Source organism: Delphinapterus leucas, chromosome 14, assembly GCF_059928025.1.
Source record: "Delphinapterus leucas isolate spDelLeu-1000000601 "Yukka" chromosome 14, BTC_Dleu_Yukka2, whole genome shotgun sequence".
Taxonomy (NCBI): domain Eukaryota; kingdom Metazoa; phylum Chordata; class Mammalia; order Artiodactyla; family Monodontidae; genus Delphinapterus; species Delphinapterus leucas.
In genome coordinates, this window is record NC_143142.1 from 8809164 (window position 1) to 8828115 (window position 18952).

General features: G+C 48.4%; 1 protein-coding gene across 3 annotated transcripts in view; it reads right to left on the reverse strand.

The window, feature by feature from the left end:
• HVCN1 (hydrogen voltage gated channel 1) overlaps positions 1-15400 on the reverse strand; it is a 29928-nt gene extending 14528 nt beyond the window's left edge. Inside the window, exons 1-3 of one of the 3 annotated variants that reach the window (XM_022597771.2) lie at positions 15375-15400; positions 14917-14998; positions 10645-10684 (exon numbers count right to left, since the gene is read on the reverse strand). In XM_022597771.2, the coding sequence (XP_022453479.1) occupies positions 10645-10665 (21 nt within the window). In that variant the 5' untranslated portion in view covers positions 10666-10684; positions 14917-14998; positions 15375-15400. The other 2 variants (XM_022597769.3, XM_022597770.3) reach the window with 2 other exon arrangements.
• Positions 15401-18952: the final 3552 nt, after the last annotated feature.

An 18952-nucleotide genomic window follows, 5' to 3' on the forward strand; every position in this document is an offset into this window, starting at 1 on the left:
ATGCCAGCCCTCCAATTGCTGGGTTCCCAGGGCTGGCTAAGGGCCAGGCCCACAGATGTCCCAAATCTCTCTGGGTGGCTACTGGCCATAATCCACTCCCCTCAAAACACCTCACCTAGCAGATGGAAACCTCCTATACTAGTTCTCAGCATGGTGGGAACCTCAGGGTGCTTTGCAAAAACCACATTTTATATTTCATACAGGAAAGGAAATTTTTTTTGAAACTTTGCACCCAGTAAAGAAGCAACTTTCAGTAATTTGGGATGAAAATATTTATGGCACCCAGCAGAGCACAAAACAACTCTGGTTTTAAGTCAAAAATCTGTCATTCCGGAAGCAGAAAAGTTCCAGAAAAGGGCAAAGATCATGAAAACGTTGTGGGCCTCAGTAACTTCACCACCCACTCTGGACTCTCAGCTCTCGGGATCCCCCCACCTTGCCTGGGTGGGACGGAAGGACTGACTCAGTGAGCTACAGGGACCACCGGCCTCAGTGTCTAGCCTGGAGCAGCCCCTCTGTAAGCACCAGCTGGTATTATTATTCCTCAACAACAAAAGCTCTCACCTCCACTCCTCCAACTTCATCATCACCTGTGGATATCTCATTTCTCTGGTTACTAGCCCCGCTGCCTGCTCTGCAACCCCCAGACTATTTAGTTACATGAACTGAAAGATTCCTTTTCTGGCTGAAGCTATATAGATTGAGTTGTTTCTTTCACGTGCAACCCGGAGAATCTAGATCAGTGGAGGCCCTGGCACTGGACACCCCCATCTCCATCTCCCCTGCATTAACCCTTGCTGTCCCAATATATCCTGGCATTGCTCTCTCTGGGGTCACCTTTCCGTATCAAAGCCCACAACTATGGTTCCAGCTGGACTGGACTGTATTCTCTCACACTGTGGACTTGGTTCTGATTGACAACCGCGCCTCTTGATTTTTCTCCCATCTCTGGCCTCCCTTCCTGTACCATGTCCCTGCCCCCATGCCACCGGAAGTCCTCAAGTCCCCAACCCTGAGCTTGTCCTGGCACAGGGCCACTCTCTCCCTTCGGTGGTCTCTACACACCTGTGTTTTCAATGCTGCTCAGGTGCAAATCAGCCTCCAGCCTGCTGTCTGATATCCTGCCAGGTCATTAGTTGCTATGACCCAAACTGAACTAATTTCTTATCTTTCCCCCCAAGTCCACTCTTCCTTACATGTTCCCCTAGATCATGGTGTCACATCCACCCTGCTGCTCAAGCCAAGAACTAAAGATCATTCCTGACTCCTCTCTCTCCGTCAGTCTAACCTCCTAAACACCACTCATGCTGCACCTTCTCTTCTCCGTCTGACTCTCTCCTACCGCTCTCACCTCTTGCCGGGACACCAGCACCAGCCTCCTCACTCAGCCTCCTGCCTCTGACCCTTTCTCCACCCAGTGGTGGCCAGGGTCACCTTTCTCCAAGGCTGGTCTGGCTGTGTCCCTGCCCTCGCCTATCCTCCCCCTCTTCCCATTACCTTCAGTCCCTCCACCCTCACCCACTGCCAACCGCTGCCTTCAGGACAAAGTCAAAGCTCTCTTGGTCTCCTCCCCAGCCTCCGCCACACTCCAGTTACACCAACTGCATTGCGGTTCTAGAATAAACCATGCTCTCTCTTGCTTCCAGGACTTCACACGGCCTGCCCCCTGCCTGGAATACCCTCGCCTGTCTCACCCTAGTTCTCTTTCAAGTCTTACAGACGTCGATTTTACCTCCCCTGGGAGGTCTTCCTTAACCGCCGCCTGCTGGGTGAGGGTCCTTCCTCTACTTCCCCATCAAGCCCCTCACTTACAAACACTTTGACATCTCAGGGTTGTCTGTCTCCGGCACTGGTCTGTGAACTCTGGGAGGGCAGATGCTCTTCCTCCTCCAGTCACAGGGAGGGGCTCAATAAGTATTTAATAAATGCATTAACAGCAAAACCGCAGGAGCTACCCATCAAAGGTAATCGCCTACTTCTGGTTTACACATGACAGGTATTATATCTGAAAAATTACTCCCTGGGAAAGAGGGGGAAAACAAGAAAAACAGACCCATGATTGATGGAGAAGAAAACGTTCTTGTGAATGTCTATTCTTACAGACTCTGAAGCTGCCATCTGTAGGAGGGGGAAGTCCCTATTTCATGGTCATCCAACAATCACTGAAAAAGGTACTTTTAAAGAAAGTCAGCCGACTCTTGATTGCCAGGGCCTAATATCCCCTAAGTCCCCATTTCCCCGTTCCCTCCCACAGCCTACTTTTAGGGACCAGATTTGCTTTTTTTTTTTTTTTTGCAGTATGCGGGCCTCTCACTGCTGTGGCCTCTTCCGCCGCAGAGCACAGGCTCCGGACGCGCAGGCCCAGCGGCCATGGCTCACAGGCCCAGCCGCTCCGCGGCATGCGGGATCCTCCCGGACCGGGGCACGAACCCGCGTCCCCCGCATGGGCAGGCGGACTCCCAACCACTGCACCACCAGAGAAGCCCCTGATTTGCTTATTAATCAGTACTCGTACCCCAAACAAGACACAACAGCAGTAACATCTATTATTGTTGATTGTTTATTATTTGTTTTATCAGCACACCGGTAAATTCCTTAAATGCACAATTTCATTTTAATTCCTAACACCCCTCTGAAGTCGAAGCCATCATTTTGGGTCTGGGTGAAAAAGGTGCCTTGTCCAAAGTCATACACTCAGAAAATGGCAGAGCCAGGATATGCCCTTGAGCTGTATGACCTGGAGCCCCTGTGTTAGAAGACATGGCCGGGAAAAAGCCAGGCAGCCCGTGACTGGAGATCTGCCTGTTAGGAGGGTGTAGTGGGATGAATTGTGGCTGCCCCCAAATTCATGTCCATCTGAAACCTCAGAATATGACCTTGCTTGGAATACAGGCCTTTGCAGATGTAATTAGTTAAAGATCCTGCTGGGAATTCCCTGGTGGTCCAGAGATTAGGACTCCGTGCTTTTGCTGCCAAGGGCCTGGGTTCAATCCCTGGTCAGGGAACTAATATCCCGCAAGCCACACAGTGAGGCCAAAAAAAAAGATCTTGCAATAAAACCATTCTGGATTTAGGGTGGACCCTAAATCCAGTGACGGGTGTCCTTACAAGAAAAGGAGAGGACACACAGAGGAGAAGGCCACGAGAAGATGGAGGCAGAGACTGGAGTGATGCATCTACAAGCCAAGGAATGCCAAGGATTGCCAGCAACCACCAGAAGCTAGGAGAAAGGGATGGAACAGATCCTCCCTCTGAGCCTCCCTCTAACCCAGCCAATACGCTGATTTTAGAACTCTGGACTTCAGAACTGAGAGAATAAATTTCTGTTGTTTTAAGCCATCTGGTTTGTGGTCATTTGTTATGGCAACCCCAGGAAGCTAATACAGAGGGTGTGTGTCCGAGTCAGCCCAAGGGTACTACAGACCATGTGCTCTCTCATTCTCTCTCTCATCTTCGTGGGCCACACATCCATCCTGCATTCCTGGGAGAAAGCAGGCTCCTTTGGAGGTCACAAAACCACTTGTTTCTTTTTGTTTGCTGCTTATAGGCCACCTCCATCCCCTCTTGCTCTCACTTGATGCTGACAAAAATCCTGAGAAGTAGGTAGGACAGGGAGGTGTGGTCTCTCCATTCTACAGAAGGGGAAACTGAAGTTTGGGGAGGGGAGACCTACTGCCCAAAGTCACCTGGTGTGGCAGGGTGACAGAGATGGGGGGAGGAAGGCACTCCCCTATACCACCTGGTGGGCAAGGAAATGGGTACATCCTTCTTAGGAGGGCAATGAGGCAGCTTCAACTTTTGAAAAAATATTTGAGTCTCTCCAATGTGCCAGGCATGGGAGCAAAGGAGGATCAGCCTTAAACCAGTTTCTATCAAAATTTTAAATGTCATTGTTTGACCTGACAAGGGACTCACACATGAGCAAAAAGACACTCACGCATAATGCTCACTGCAGACCTGCTACAACCTCAAGGTCCATGGTTAAATACACTGTGGTAGACCACACTATGGAATACCACACAGCTGTTAAGAATGCAGTACACCAGTGTGGCTGTACATACTGACATAGAACGGTGTCTTTCATCTATGATCAAGTAAAAACCAGCATATTACAGATCAAAATGTATAATGCCATTTTTGTTAAAAACAAAATCAACAACCCAAACCAAGTGGTTACCTCTATGAGGGGATAGGGATTGGGATTGGGTTGGAGGGTGAAGAGAAACTTTCTTTTTTTTTTCCTATTAGGTTTAACCATAAGAAATAGTCATTTATGTAATAAGATCTAACCTGCAGAGAATGAAGTATTTGGGGGCAGTGGGGAGGGAGGGAGAATGAAAAAAAAATATATATACACACACATACAGACACACACACATATCTAATGTATACAACTGGAATCCCTGAATAAGAAAACCAAAACAATGGAACAGAATGGTTCAAGATATAATTCAAGAAAACTTTCCTGAAATAAGACTTTAAAAAAAATGACCATTTTCAGAGACTTCCCTGGTGGTCCAGTGTGTACGACTCCACACTCCCAATGCAGGGGCCTGGGTTCGATCCCTGGTCAAGCAACTAGATCCCGCATGCATGCTGCAACTAAGAAGCCCATGTGAAGCAACTGAGAAGTCCGCATGCCGTAACTAAGACCAGGTGCAGCCAAAATAAATAAATATTAAAAAAAATTTTTTTTTTGATGACCATTTTTGTAGGTCAAAATTGGTAGAAACTGACAATTTCATGTGGTTCAACCTAATATATACTGTTTGTTGTTTTAATTTCTTACACTGAGAACTTGTTTGTGTACAGTTTTTAAAAACAAAGAAACATAAGTGGTAAAGCTGGCATATGAACTCAGGCCTACTAGCTTTGTTCTTTCTGAGACGCTCTGCCAATGAGGGGGAAAACATGCCAGAAAAGCTGATATTTTTAAAGCAACAAGAACGATGATATTGAAAGAGGCTGAATCAAGGTTCTGAGATGCCATCCTCTCTCCCTTAGCGGGGGAAACTGAGACTTGCAACATGGCAATTGCCACCACCCAGTGGACAGTCCATGAACTTGCACCCACACCTTGTCTTCTGGGTCCAGGAATCTTCAGACACACCCAGCCAGGGTCAGAGAAGTTGTCCCCAACCCCTGCCTTCCATCTCCCTCCCCCAAAGCCCACCTATCACTAAGCCCTGTGCATTTTAGCATCTAAATGACCCTTGAATTCATCATCTACTTCTCCCATTTTCTGCCCACCTCCCTGCCCCAGCCTCCACCTTTTACTTGGAGGATGTACCAGCTCCTCACTGTTCTCCCCATCACTCTTAGATTCTCGTCAGCAGCCTGAGAGCACTTCTTGAAACATAATCACGTCACTCCCTGTGCAGAAAAGGCCTGGGGCTGCTGCCCTTAGAAAGGCCTGCTTGGCCCTTGGCTGACATCTGGGAACTTGGATTTTGGGAGGGTTCCCACCTGGTAAGGACAGCTCACTGTGACCGGACTCTTTGTAAAGACAAGCGGTTTATGTAGAACACCTGCTTTCCTCTGGGTAGTCTGGAATTTTTGGAGTTTGGAAGGTACCCATGTGACCAGCCCCCAGATGAAAACCTTGGGTGCTGAGTCTCTAACAAGCTCTCCTAGCATGTGTTGTCACAATTTGCTGCTGGAGGAATTAAGCAAGTCCCATGTGACTTCCTGGGAGAGGAATCTGGAAGCTTGTGTCTGGTTTCCCCTGGATTTCACTTCATGTATCTTTTCCCTTTGCTGACTCTTCTTTGTAAAAATCTTAGCCATGAGTGGAACTGTATGCTGAGTCCTATGAGCCTTCCTAGCGAATCACTGAACTTGGGGTGATCCTGGGGACCCTAACACACTCCCTTATTTGAAACTCTTCTTTGGCTTCCCACTGATCTTAAAAATAAAGACCCAGGGAATTCCCTGGTGGTCTAGTGGTTAGGACTCCACGCTTTCACTGCCAAGGGCCTGGGCTCAATCCCCGGTCAAGGAACTAAGATCTCACAAGCGGTGTGGTGCGGCTGGGAAAAAAAAAGACCCAAGTGCCTTCCAGAGACCTATAGCCATTCTGCACTCTGTGGCCTCTGCCTGCCTATCTAACCACACCTGTCACCAGTCTCTCTGCTCTGGCCAGATGGTCTCCATTCAGTCCTTTGTACTCAATAGGTTCCTTCGACCACAAGGCCTTTGCACACATGATTTCCTCTGCCTAGAACGCCCACTCCTCTTCCACCTTGTCATTTTTCTTTTCCTCCTTCAGGAGGTCTCCCTCAAGCATCCCAGCTCCAGGAAGCTGACCATGTACCTCCCCTGTTGCATTCATGCATGGCCCACATGCCTCCCCAATGGAGATGGATCCACCTGTTTGTGTAACAGAGTCTGTTTCCTCCCCCACTCCCCATTAAGGGACTGGGTAGGTGGGTTTCTGCTCATGCCATATCTTCCGTATTCTTCATGCCTGGAAGACCACAGGTTCCCTCCCACTAAACATACCTGGAGGGTGGAATGAATCCCTCGAGCAAATATCTCCTCTTGGGGGACTCATGTACCCCAGAGGCTCACGTACTCTACCGCCACCTCCCCCTACCCTGTCCCCAGGGATTTATGTTCTGAGGAATGCCTATTTTTAAAATCAGGGAAGTCTTTAAATAAGCATAGCAGCTTTTCCTTCTCTAGGGTGGGGAGGAAGTTTGAGGTTTCACGAAAATAACCACCGTGACGGCTGACTAGTTTGGGCGGGGGGTGGTGCTGCTGGTAGACTGAGAAGCCTGACTGGTGGCCCAGGTGCCCCAGAGACGTATTCTCCAACTTTTCTCTCCATTTCCTGTAGGGTCAGAATCCCTCCTGACTTGATGGAAGAGTCTGTTGACCTGGCAAGTTGATCAGGAGGCTGGGTGGAGACGATGTGGGAAATAATATTTAAGGTAGTGGAAACTGTAGCGACTGTAACTAACCCCAGAGCACCTGCCATTTTCTGAGCTCTGTGCAAAAGCCCTTTGTAACATACAGCAACAACTCAACAAGGTGGGGACTGAATCCTCTTCATTTACAGGTGAGGAAACTGAGAACAGAGAGGCCAAGCAACTTGCCCCAGCTCACACAGCCAGTGAGAAGCAGAGCTCAGACTCCGACCCAGGCTGCCTGGCCCAGAGCCCTCTCCCTCCTGCATGACCTCTCTGAATGCTGCCCTGGACCCAGCTCACAGCTGGTGAAGGCCAATGCTGGGCGGGGAGTTCAGCCCAGTGTTACTCAGTAAGAAACACATTTTATATCCTGCCACTTAGTACACATTGACATATATACGTTCTATAACCAACACTAAAGTTAACATGTGAGAGACTTAAGTTTTCCACTTTATTCTATTTCTTAAAAGGCTGATGGCAGCCCATTAATGGATTTCAGGAATCACTAATGGGTTGAGTTTGAAAAACATGGGTATGGTGGGATGTACTCTATTTCCCTGGGGGAGGGAGAGGATGATTGTCAGAGAGGTGGCAGTCTTGCCCAAAGTCTGTATATCAGCCATGTTAACTGGGAAGCATAAGTCAGGCTGCTATTTGTGTTAACAAAAGCATAGAAAGAAATGAAAGCATAGAAAGAAAAATATAGTTACCCAGCTAGAAATTAGGACCTATCACCAGTACAACTGAGTCATCTGGGCCACCCCATCCCCCAACATCTTAGTGATGCTTCAGCCATGGAAAAGATGGGATAAACAAGAATTCAGGGCTCCCCTCTTTCCTGCCCCACTGTGGCTCAGTCCTTGGAAGGAGGCCAGTGCAGCTGCAGTTTAACCAATGGCTCTCAGCTCTGGCTGCATACTGGAACCACCTGGATGCTTTTTAAAAAAAACCCAGTGCTTGGGTCACAGGCCCCAAGATTGTGATTCAGTTGGTCTGGGGGTGGCCTGGGTGTTGGGATCTCCAATGTACAGCCAAGGTCAAGAACCAGCATCGTAAATGAACCTGGTGCCTCCAAACACCTTGTGAGAAGTGTGCCAAAGGGCCACAAGGATTTCTAAGCACACCTGGCAACCAGGTTCTCCAGATGTGGCTGGTGACATGCAATCATCTGAGCTGAGGACTAGGTCAGCTGATGGGCTGAAAACGGTTTCACTTTATCCTCATGATGGCGTCAATAGCTCCTGTGTTTCAAGCGTTTGTCATAGCCCGGCACCCTGCTAAATGCTTTCCTCATTTTACAAAAGAGGAAAACGGAGGCTCAGAGAGGTGGGAAGGGGCAGGGAGGGCCCTGCTGGGGGCCCCTCTGGGCAGCTCCCCTGCTGAGGGCCCCTCTGGGCAGAGCTGGCTACAGCAAATCAGGTCTGAGCCATGGCTAAAAACCCCACCAGTTTCTTCTACGACAGAGCTGTTTTCCTCTCCAAAATTAGAGCCGGACAATTAAAAATCTCCTAAAAGCAATCCTATTAAAATAGTTTTTTAAAAACATAATTAACTTCACAAGGTAAATTATTAAAAGGAACTTGTTCTTTGAATCAGTAAGAGGCTTATTTGCTACACGTGGCCCTGGTCCAATTTCCCCAGCTCCCCAGCAATGCCGCTGGGGCCACCCCTTCTTTTGGCCTCTGTTCGATGACAGACAGGCTCCCCCCGCCCCCAGGAGTCCCCTGAGGTGTGTCCTTGGCTCTGCATTCCAACACTCTGCTTGCCCTGATGTTTTTGTGTCCTCACCCCCACCCTTGCGACTTGTCCCTGCAGCCAGACCCCCTGACGTACCCAGAATCCCCAGCTTTACCTGCTGTCATTCACCCCAATGAGCAGATCTTTACTCCAGATCTATTTCTTTCAGTATTACTATTGTCAAAACATGAGCAAAAAGAAATAATAACCCCAACACACCAAATTTATCATCTACTTATCCACCCATCTCACTCTAATCTATGTCTTTTACAATTATAATCGAAGACTGCAGACAACTTTGTATCTTATTTTCTCCCCACTACCTATATGTATCAGACTTATGCCTTTTTAATGGCCAAGAAATTTACCAAGAAGTCAGTGCTCATTATTGCATTTTCTGTTCATTTTTAGCACCTCTATCACCAATTCTAAGGCCACATTTTCTCACATATTAACATTTCTGAAGTCTGTCTTACAATTGACCAGTGTCAGTGTTGTGTTACATTAGATCACAGTAAATGGCGGCACTTTTTCTTCTTCGTAGCACATAATATAATGGTGCATCTACAATCAATGGCATCTTACATGCTAAGAAACACATAAATTTGTGTTTCTAAATTGTGCTGTAAATTATACTTTTTCCTTTTTATGGGTTGTTTCCTTTCCCGCAAGTAAGATGACCAGGTTTGATTATGACTATTTTCATGACTCTTGATACACCCTGTCAAGTTATTTTCCAGCAGTCGTGTGGGTTGATCCACTCGTGAGATGCAGGAGTGAGCCGGTTACACCACAGCATAACCACCATCGAGCGTGCATTTCCGCTTGTTTTTTTGGTTTGCCTAGTAGGGAGCTATAAATGAAGGAAACTGTTCCATTTGCCTTTCTGTGAGTATTAATGATAACTGGAATTCACGGAGCTCCTGTTATTGGGTGGCAGGCACTAAGCTTCCCATATCTTATCAGGAATTGACACAACTCTACAGAGGGCGATTGTCATCCCTCTGCTGGAAATGCCACCATATTTCATTAATGCAAAGTTGAACATTTTCCCACATTTCTGAAATCAGAATTGGTGGCACGTTGTAAGTGCCATTGGTCACTTCCTCCTCCCACATTGTAAACAGCTTTAAATCAGAAATACTCTTACAGTTAAAGGGGCCATCAATTTGACGAAATCCAAGATCCCCACCACCATCGTCATGATCATCATCATCCCATGGTCCTCTGGCCCTCACACTTGCTTCTCCAACTCTGCCCCATCACTCTGCTGCTACCCTGAGCTTCTGGCACTGCCCTGACAGCTCTACCTGGCCAGGCCCCCAGAAGCTCCAAGTGAACAGCTGAAATGGAAGCCAACACTTCCTCTTCACCTTGCCCCACCCTTCACAACTAATGTCTCCCCAGATCCAACAAGCCTGCACCCCAGATATCAAGGACAGAATTTATTAGACCTACTCAGGTTGGCCACACAGCACAGGAGGCACAGCATTCGCTTTGGAGTCAGGCTAGGTTGAAATCTCATTTCTGCCACTTCCTACCTGTGTGATCTTGAGCAAGTAGCTTTACTTCTCTGTGCCCAAGTGTCTCTACCTGTAAAATAAGCAATTGGGAGAAGCCCTTATGGGCTCAGTATTGGCCTAGCATTCTGAGACCATTGTCTCCTCAACTCCTCCCTGTGAGTCTTCAGGAACGGGGGTGGTTAAGTAACTTTTCCCCATTTTCCAGATAAGGAAACTGAGGCTCGGGGAGGTGAAGGGCGTGACCAAATGATACAGGGCTATTAAAATGCAGAGCTGGGTTTTGAATGTTTCCGATTATCAGGCTATCTTGAGGTTCCTTCTATAGCTTTCACCTCGGTGACTTTTAACACTTTGGTATGGTGGAAGCACCCTGAACATGTGTTTTTCCTCTATCTTGTTAGAAACACCAAACAGAATTATCTTCTCAAGCTGGGAGGTCCCTTAACGCTGCTAGTCTTCCAGAATTAATTTACCTTTCCATCCCAGGTGGCCATTTTCCTGTCGTCTCCAGATCTGGAAAATAAGAAAACATTTGTCTAGATCTATCACCCTAGTATCATTCGCCGTAGTATGTGTTTTCCAACACTTTCTTACAAATTATTTTTAACTTGCTTAGGTTAACAGTGTCTGAAAATAGTAAATAATAAAGCTCAAAGCATGTGGAGAAGGATGTACATCCTGAGTATATACCCAAAAGAACTGAAAACAGGCACTCAAACAAATACATGTACACGAATATTCATAGCCAAAGATGGAAACAATCCATGTCCATTAACATATGAATGGATAAATAAAAGATGTTATATCCATACAATGCAATGTTATCCAGCCATAAAAAGAAATGAAGTACTTTTGCAATATATACAAATATCGAATCACTATGTTGTACACCTGAAACTATTGTAGGTCAATTATACCTCAATAAAAAATAAAAGAGATATGAAGTGCTGACACATGCTACAACATGAATGAACCTCTAAAACATTGTGCTAAGTGAAAGAAGCCAGACACAAAATGTCACATAGTACTTGGTTCCACTGATGTGTAATATCCAGAATATGCAAATCTGTACAGACAGAAAGCAGACTGGTGGTGGCCAGGAGCTACGGGGAGAGCGGAATGAGGAGTGACTGCCTAATGGGGACAGAGTTGCCTTTTGAGGTGATGAAAGTGTTCTGGAACTAGATAGAGGTGGGAGTTGCACCACATCAGGAATGTATTATATGATAATGAATTGCTCACTTTAAAAGTTAATTTAAAAAAATTTAATTTTATGTTATTTGAATTTCACTCCAATTAAGAACCAGACAGACATATGTTAGTGTTGAGATTGCTCTGGAAAGCAGCAAAGAATCTAAACGTCCACCAACAAGGGAGGGTCTGGTTGAGTCAGTTACAGTACATCTGGGAGTGGGAGACTCCAGTGCTGTTACATTTCCATATGTGGATGAGGAAAGATGTAATATAACAGGGCGCCCCCCATCACATTATAGCATAGTGTGTACAGTATGATCCCATCTATGTGAAAAAAATGATATATGCATTTTTTTTAAAAGTCTGTAAGGATACAGCCAGACTCTTTACAGTGGTTATTGCTGGAGAAAATGGGAGTGATTTGAGGGTGGGGTGGGTGTTTTCTTTCTCTTGGCTTCTGGAAGGTCTGAACTTTTACAATGATTATGTGTTACTTCTTAAAACTTACTTTTAACACAGGTGACAAATGTAGTAAAAAATTTAAATACAAAAAGATACTACGACAAATAAGTCTTCTTTCTACTCCTGTTCTTCCCAGAACGCCTCTCCTACCAGTTCCCCACATAGCCTTTGGAGGTATTCTATGTCTTTCCAAGCACAGCCATACTTATTCTTTTTTTTCCCCTTAAACAAATGTGAGCCTTCACACTGCTCTGAACCTTGCTTATTTCCCTTTAGGGTGTGGGAGGCTGAAAGATAGCCCCATCAGTCCTAATCCCCAGAACCTGTGAATAGGTCAATGTACACGGCAAAAGGGACTTCCCAGGTGTGATGAAATTAAGGACTCCAAGATGTGGGGATTATCCAGGTGGGCCCAGTGTAATTAGAAGGGTCTTTACAAGTACAGCAAGAGAATCAGAAGAATAGGAGACATGACTACAGAAGCAGGGATTGGAGTCAGAGTGAGATCTGAAGATGTTATGCTGTCTTGAAGATGGAGGGATGGGGTCATGATCCAAAAAATAAGGGAAACCTCTAGAAGCTGGTGAAGGCAAGAAAACAGATTCTCCCCTAGAGCCTCCAGAAGCAATATAGCCCTGCCAACACCTTGATCTTGGCGTACCAAGACTGATTTGGGGCGTGTGACCCCTAGAACTGTTAGATAATAAATTTATGTTGTTTTAAGCCATCAGATGTGTGGTCATTTGTTACAGCGGCCACAGGAGACTAACACAGTGTCCCAGAGATCGTTCTACGCCGTGTGCTCTAGAGCAAGTGCACTCTTTGGATGACCACACAGGATTCCCCTGAGGGGGTGTGTGTAGTTCCCATTAGTGACCAACGTTAGCTTCCCAAAGTTCCAGTGAATGACCTTATGTATCATGTGTTATTTTTGTAATTTAAAAAATACTACCATTTTGGAAAAAAATCACGAAGACCTAAAGAAAAAAAGAGTTCTTTTTCTCCCCACGGTACCATGCTTAGGGCACAAGGGACTCAGTTTCTTGCTGGTTGACTGGTAGAGCAGCTTCTGCAACCAGCAGAGTTCACCTGGCTGTGTTCCTGTTCCAGCCCCTGGGGGCCCTCACCCTGCTCTCACGAGGTGGGCTCAAGTGGAACCACCACCAAAAGTGAAGGTGAAGGGAAAAATTAAGGTGCCCTGGAGATTTCCTTCCTCCATAGGACAGGAAACGGAACTAGCGCATGCATAGAAAAACACCCAGATTCACTAATTCAAGCAATGGAAAATTTAAACCTGCCCTAACCTCCCCATTAAACTAGACAAAACAAAAAATGAAAAAACCCAATGCTTGCGGGGCTGTAGGAGAACTTGCACACGTTGCTGGGGATAATTTTTCTAAACAGTCACCTGGTAATAAGTGGTATATGCCTTCAGGATGATCATACCCTTGACTTGAGCACATCAGTTTGGAAACTGTAACTCAAAAATCATTTGAAAGCAAAAAAAAAAAAAAGTGCAATTTGTACCACAGTGTTTAAAGCAAAGTTGGATATTAGGGTTAGAACCTGGAAACAGCCTATAAGCCCCACTGTAGGGAAAAGCTGAGGAAGGCAGTGGGAGGAATGACAATTCTGAGGTCTATGTAGAAATGTAGAAAGAAGGCTATTAAGCAATGAGAAGTAGAACTCTGATGGTTGCACACACTGCCTGCAGAACTTTTATCAGTTATCAGAGCTTTTACTCTGTGCAAGGGCATGGCACTGGGTTCTGGGGAATCCAAAGTGAAGAGACAAGAAAAAGGTCTGGGCCCTGGTAGGCTGACATTTTAGCCAGGAAACACGTAAGCAAGGTAACATCACCCAGGGCTAAGCTCCGGAAAGAAAAACAGTAATGCAATAAAGGGAAGGCAAGAGTGGCTCCTGCAGCTTGGGGTGGTGAGGTAAGGCTTCTGAGTAGGTGACTTTTATGGTTGTCTCTGAATTGCAAGGAGGTGCATCACAAGAAGACAGCAAGAAAGAGAATTCCTGGGAGAAGGAAGGGCATGTGCACAGACCCTGAGAGAGCAGAGAATTTAGTATGTCCAAGAAAGGAGGAGGCCAGTATGGCTGCAGTGAGCAGGCAGTGGAGTGAGGATGGGGGCATGAGAAGAGTCAGGAATCAATCAGGGCCTGACTGTGCAGAGAGTTCAGTAGACAGTGCTGAGGATCTGGGGGTCACGGTGGGGATGCAGAGGAGTGACCAGATTCAGAATATGCTGAGAAGTAGCACTTGCTGCTGGCCTAGATGTCGGGGCCAAAGAGAAGAGCAGGTTTTGGAGCAAGAATATGCTAGGCTTCCTCCTTCTTGCAAAACTGGTGGTGGGGGAGGGCTTGGGGGCTACAGGGCAGTCCTGGAATTGTGCAAGCCTCACCCCAAAGATTTTCAAAACCCGCCCCTACCAGCCTTTCCCTCGGAGTCAGAGAGGGAGGAGTTGCAGCCCCCAGCCTTGGTCTTACTCAAGAAACTTCCAGCTGCTGGCGGGGCTGTAGGAAATACTGCAGATCTCAGATAGCTCTGACTTGAGGGTGAAGGACAGAGAAGTGCTTTCAGATGAGTGGGGATGGTGGAGGGGGCACGGCTTGAGCCACGCACTAGGCTAGGCCTTCACACCAACCATCTCATTTAATCTTCTCGGCAATCCTCTGAGGCACGAAGCATGCTTAACCCCGAGGTTACGGATAAGCAAAGGAAACAGACAAGGAAATTGAGGCACGGAGAACTGAAGTCCCATGGCTAAGCCTGCAAGAGCCCCCCTGTGCCCAGCGGGAGTGCTGGTACAGGCCCAGGAGTTCCTGGACAGGGGCTGCACCGCCCTCTCCTCTCGGTCCTGGAGTTTAACCTGGCCCCAACCCACTGTTCTTACTCCTTGGCATCCCCTACCCAGGCGAAGGATTTGTTGCTGTGGAGGTTCTTCCTGCAGGAATGAGCAGGCTGGCTCATCTCGGCCTCCTCCCCTATTCCCAGCACTGGTTTCTCCCTGCCGTCTCCCTAGGGGTGCAGGACAGGGCGGGGCAGGCATGATGAGTAAGACTTAGGGGTTCACACCGACCTGGGTGAGTTCTGGCTCTGCCTCTTTTGGCTGTGTGACCCCTGGCGAGTGGCTTGGCCTCTTTGAGTCTTGGTGTCTTCACCTGGAAGAGGGAGACAAGGATGGTACCTACCTCACCTGTTGCTGCTGCTGCTACGAGGCACGAGATGAAGTGAAGGCACCTGGCCCATGTAAGCACTCCATACAAAAGGGTAGTTCTTCAACACTTCCGTTTTCAAGGGGAGATGCGCGTGCTGTCTCCTGTCCTCCTCTCCACTGGATTCTAGAATCCGTGGGCCAGGCAGGGATCCCTGAGTTATCACTGCCTGCCCGCGTTCCCCCAAGCTGGGAAACGCTAGAACCCACGGCACACCGGGGCCTCCTGGGATCCCGCGGGTCCCTCCTGGGTCCCTGGCAGACTCGGGCTGGGAGAGCTCGGAGAAGGGCAGCGCGCCCCGGGCCGGCCCTGGAGCACTTACCCTGCGCCCGGCCCGCCGGCGGCCACCGCAGCAACTGCGAGCTCGGCGCCTGCCCAGCCGTCCCGCCCGCCCGCCCCTTCCTCCCGCCCCGCCCCCCCGCCCCTTCCTCCCGCCCCGCCCCCCCGCCCGCCCCTTCCTCCCGCCCCGCCCCCCCCGCCCTCTAAACTCAGTCAGCAGCTGGTCTCGGGCTCTGGCCCGCGTCTGTCCCGTTGCCTTCGTTCTTGCCTGTCTGTCGGTCTCCCGGTTGTTCTCTGGCTTCCCCCCACCCGGCTCCTCGCTCCGCAGGCCCGAGCCTGACCTGAGCCTCCTGCAATCCCGCAGATGGACAAAGGTCCCGCCCGTGGGAGCCAATCACGAATCATGAGAATCCTGGCCCAGGCGACCCTAAGGGAAGGGGTGGGAGGAGGGAACCACTTCCTTCCTCCAACGGGATGTATTGGCAGCGGGTCCACCCGCCTCCCCACCACACACACTCAGGAAAGCAGGGTTGGCTCCTGTTCGCCCCCCCTACCCCCTGCCAACTCCTGGTTACTTAAGGGGGGCCCTGAGTGTCCCCTGCACAGTATCTGCAGGCAGGGGTTGGAGGGTGGGCAGAATGCCCTAAGGGGGTGGCCAACCTCGAAGCTGTCAGGACGCCCCTGGGTTGGGTGGGGAGGTGAGGCTGGAGGTGAAGAGGAGGTGCCCTGCAGCTGGGCTGGTATTGGCACGAGGGAGGAGCCTTCCAGCCTCGAGGCAGAGCACACCCTTGCTCAGGCCGACTAGGGCTCCCCTTCCCCAGCTTTACCGTCCCTCCCCTGCAGGCCCTCCCTCACCCAGGCTTCTCCAGCGCTCTGTCCATACCTTATTTCTGTTACTGTTCGCTCTGGTCTCAGTTCTTCCGTTAGCTTCCATCTTCCCCAAAATACCACTTGTCCCAAACTTCCAAGGGCAGAAGCCATCCATCTTCTACACACCTCCCTGCTTCTTCTGGTTAGGCTGGCGGGCGGGGGCGGGGCGGAGGGGGAGCCATACTAGTTTTCTGTGGCTGCTGTACCAAGTTACCACAAACCTAGTCGCATAACACAGCACAAAAATAACACTTAAAACAACAAAGCACTGGAGGTCAGAAGTCCAGGGGGGCGTCTCAAAGAGCTAAAATCAAGGAGACCCGAGGGGGGAATCCATTCCTTGCCTTTTCCAGCTTCGAGAGGTTGTTTGCATCCCTTGGCTCCTGGCTAATCATTCTGACCTCTGCTTTCATCGTTAAGTCTCCTTCTCTAGATCTGACCCTTTTCCCTCCCTCTTTTATATGATTTTTAAAAAAATTTATTTTTTATTTACATGTGGTTGCACTGGGTCTTTGTTGCTGTGCGTGGGCTTTCTCTAGTTGCGGTGAGCGGGGGTCATTCTTCATTGCGGTGTGGGGGCCTCTCATTGCGGTGGCTTCTCTTGTTGTGGATCATGGGCTCTAGGTGCGTGGGCTTCAGTAGTGTGGCACACGGGCTCAGCAGCTGTAGCTCGTGGACTCTAGAGTGCAGCCTCAGTAGTTGTGGCGCACGGGCTTAGTTGCTCTGTGGCATGTGGGAACTTCCTGGACCAGGGCTTGAACCCGTGTCCCCTGCATTGGCAGGTGGATTCTTACCCACTGCACCACAAAGGAAGCCCCTCCCTCCCTCCCTCCCTCCCTCTTTTAAAAGGACCCTTGTGATTATATTGGGCCCACCTGAACAATCCAGGCTAATCTCCCCATCTCAAGATCCTTGACCTAATCACATGTACAATGTCCTTTTGCCATGCAAGGTAGCATATTCATAGGTTCTGAGGATTCAGACTTGAATATCTCCGGGGGCCCAGCATTCTGCCTATCACAGAGATACTGTCTCCATTAGCTTCTATTGAGTCCGCTCCTCCCAGTCCTGCCTCCTGCCTCCTGCTGGGTAGGGGGCTTTCTTAAAACATGTCTGGTCTGACTCCCCAGTCACATTTTGCTATTACAACAGTCCCATTCTGGTCCCTAAGGCGTAGTCTGGTCCATTCTAAACTTCCACTTTATATTTTATTAGAAACTCCCTTCCCGCCCCCAGGGCCAGCTCGACAGAGTAGAGGAGTGTGGACTGTTCTTCCCAGCCCTCCCCTGCGTTCACTCCGAGGGCTGGGGAAGGAAAGAGAGTGAGGGAACAGGTTCAGGTATTCCTTCACCTAACTCCCACTGCAATCCTCTTTCTGTTCGTTTTTTTTTTGTTTTTTTTTTTTTTTTGCAGTGCGCGGGCCTCTCACTGTTGTGGCCTGTCCCGTCGCGGAGCACAGGCTCTGGACGCACAGGCTCAGCGGCCATGGCTCACGGGCCCAGCCACTCCGTGGCACGTGGGATCTTCCCAGACCGGGGCACGAACCCGTGTCCCCTGTATCGGCAGGCGGACTCTCAACCACTGTGCCACCAGGGAAGCCCTTTCTGTTGGTTTTAACAACTAGTCCTGCCTGTAGTTTTAAGCTTAGTACAGACAGCTGGTGATCTCAACAGGCCCTACCAAGGAAAGGCTCAAACACTGCCCCTGGCCTGACCTTCTGGCTGACCCCTGCTGGAGGCACCACTCATTATTCTTCCCATGCGCTTCATCGTTGACCTACACTGCAGTGTTCCCGGGAAAGCCTGCAGCTGCCAACCTTACCTATACCCTGGAGGCTGGGGCCACCAGCAGGGACCTATTTCCATACATTTTTAGGAATCAGGATCCTGAGGGAGCTGGTCAGCAAGTCTGGAGAATTTGGTAATGTTCTCAACACTGCTGTCTTCACTGGAATCCCTGTACTACTTAGTCTTCTCAGTGGACAGGAAAACATCTCAGTTGTGTTAACATCTTTAGCAGAGAGTCTGGCACAGCAGGTGCTTTACATTCCATTATGTAATTATGCAACAGCATAAATTAACAAATGAGTACTGAGCATAATACAGTCAGGGTGCCCACCATCACTGTTTCTCTTCAGCATTGTACTGAAGATCCCAGCTAATGCAATAGGACAAGAAACATGAGGTACAAAGATTGAAGAGAGAAAAGCTAATATTTGCAATCAATGTGATTGTCTACCTAGAAAATCCAAGGGACTCAACAGACTGGCACTGGATACCAACTGTGTGGCAGGCCTTTTCTAGATACTTAATATGAGATGAAGGAGCACCTCTGTTCTCAGAGAGCTCCTATTTAAGTAGTTGAGGAGGTGAGGTGAACAGTCCTTACGGCAGAGTCACCTGCAGTCCACAGAAAGAATCCAAGAGGTCCATAAACTTGGATGGGAAAAAAATTACATCTTAATTTGCATTAACCTCTAACTTAAATTTAGTACTTCCTTCAGTTATGAATGTAGGTAACAAACCACAGTTGTATTAGCAGCACCCATGATTTTGTAGTCAGTCAAAATCACAGATGTTTCCACGTTACAATATAGTATTTATAGATATCTCAAACTCTAACTTACACTCACTCAAAATTACAGTAGTTATTAAACTAGTTCTTATAGTTTAATGTGTTAACAAAGAATTTCATATATTACTTTATCACAATTAGAAAAATAACTGCATTTCAAGATAACTGGGGTCCTTT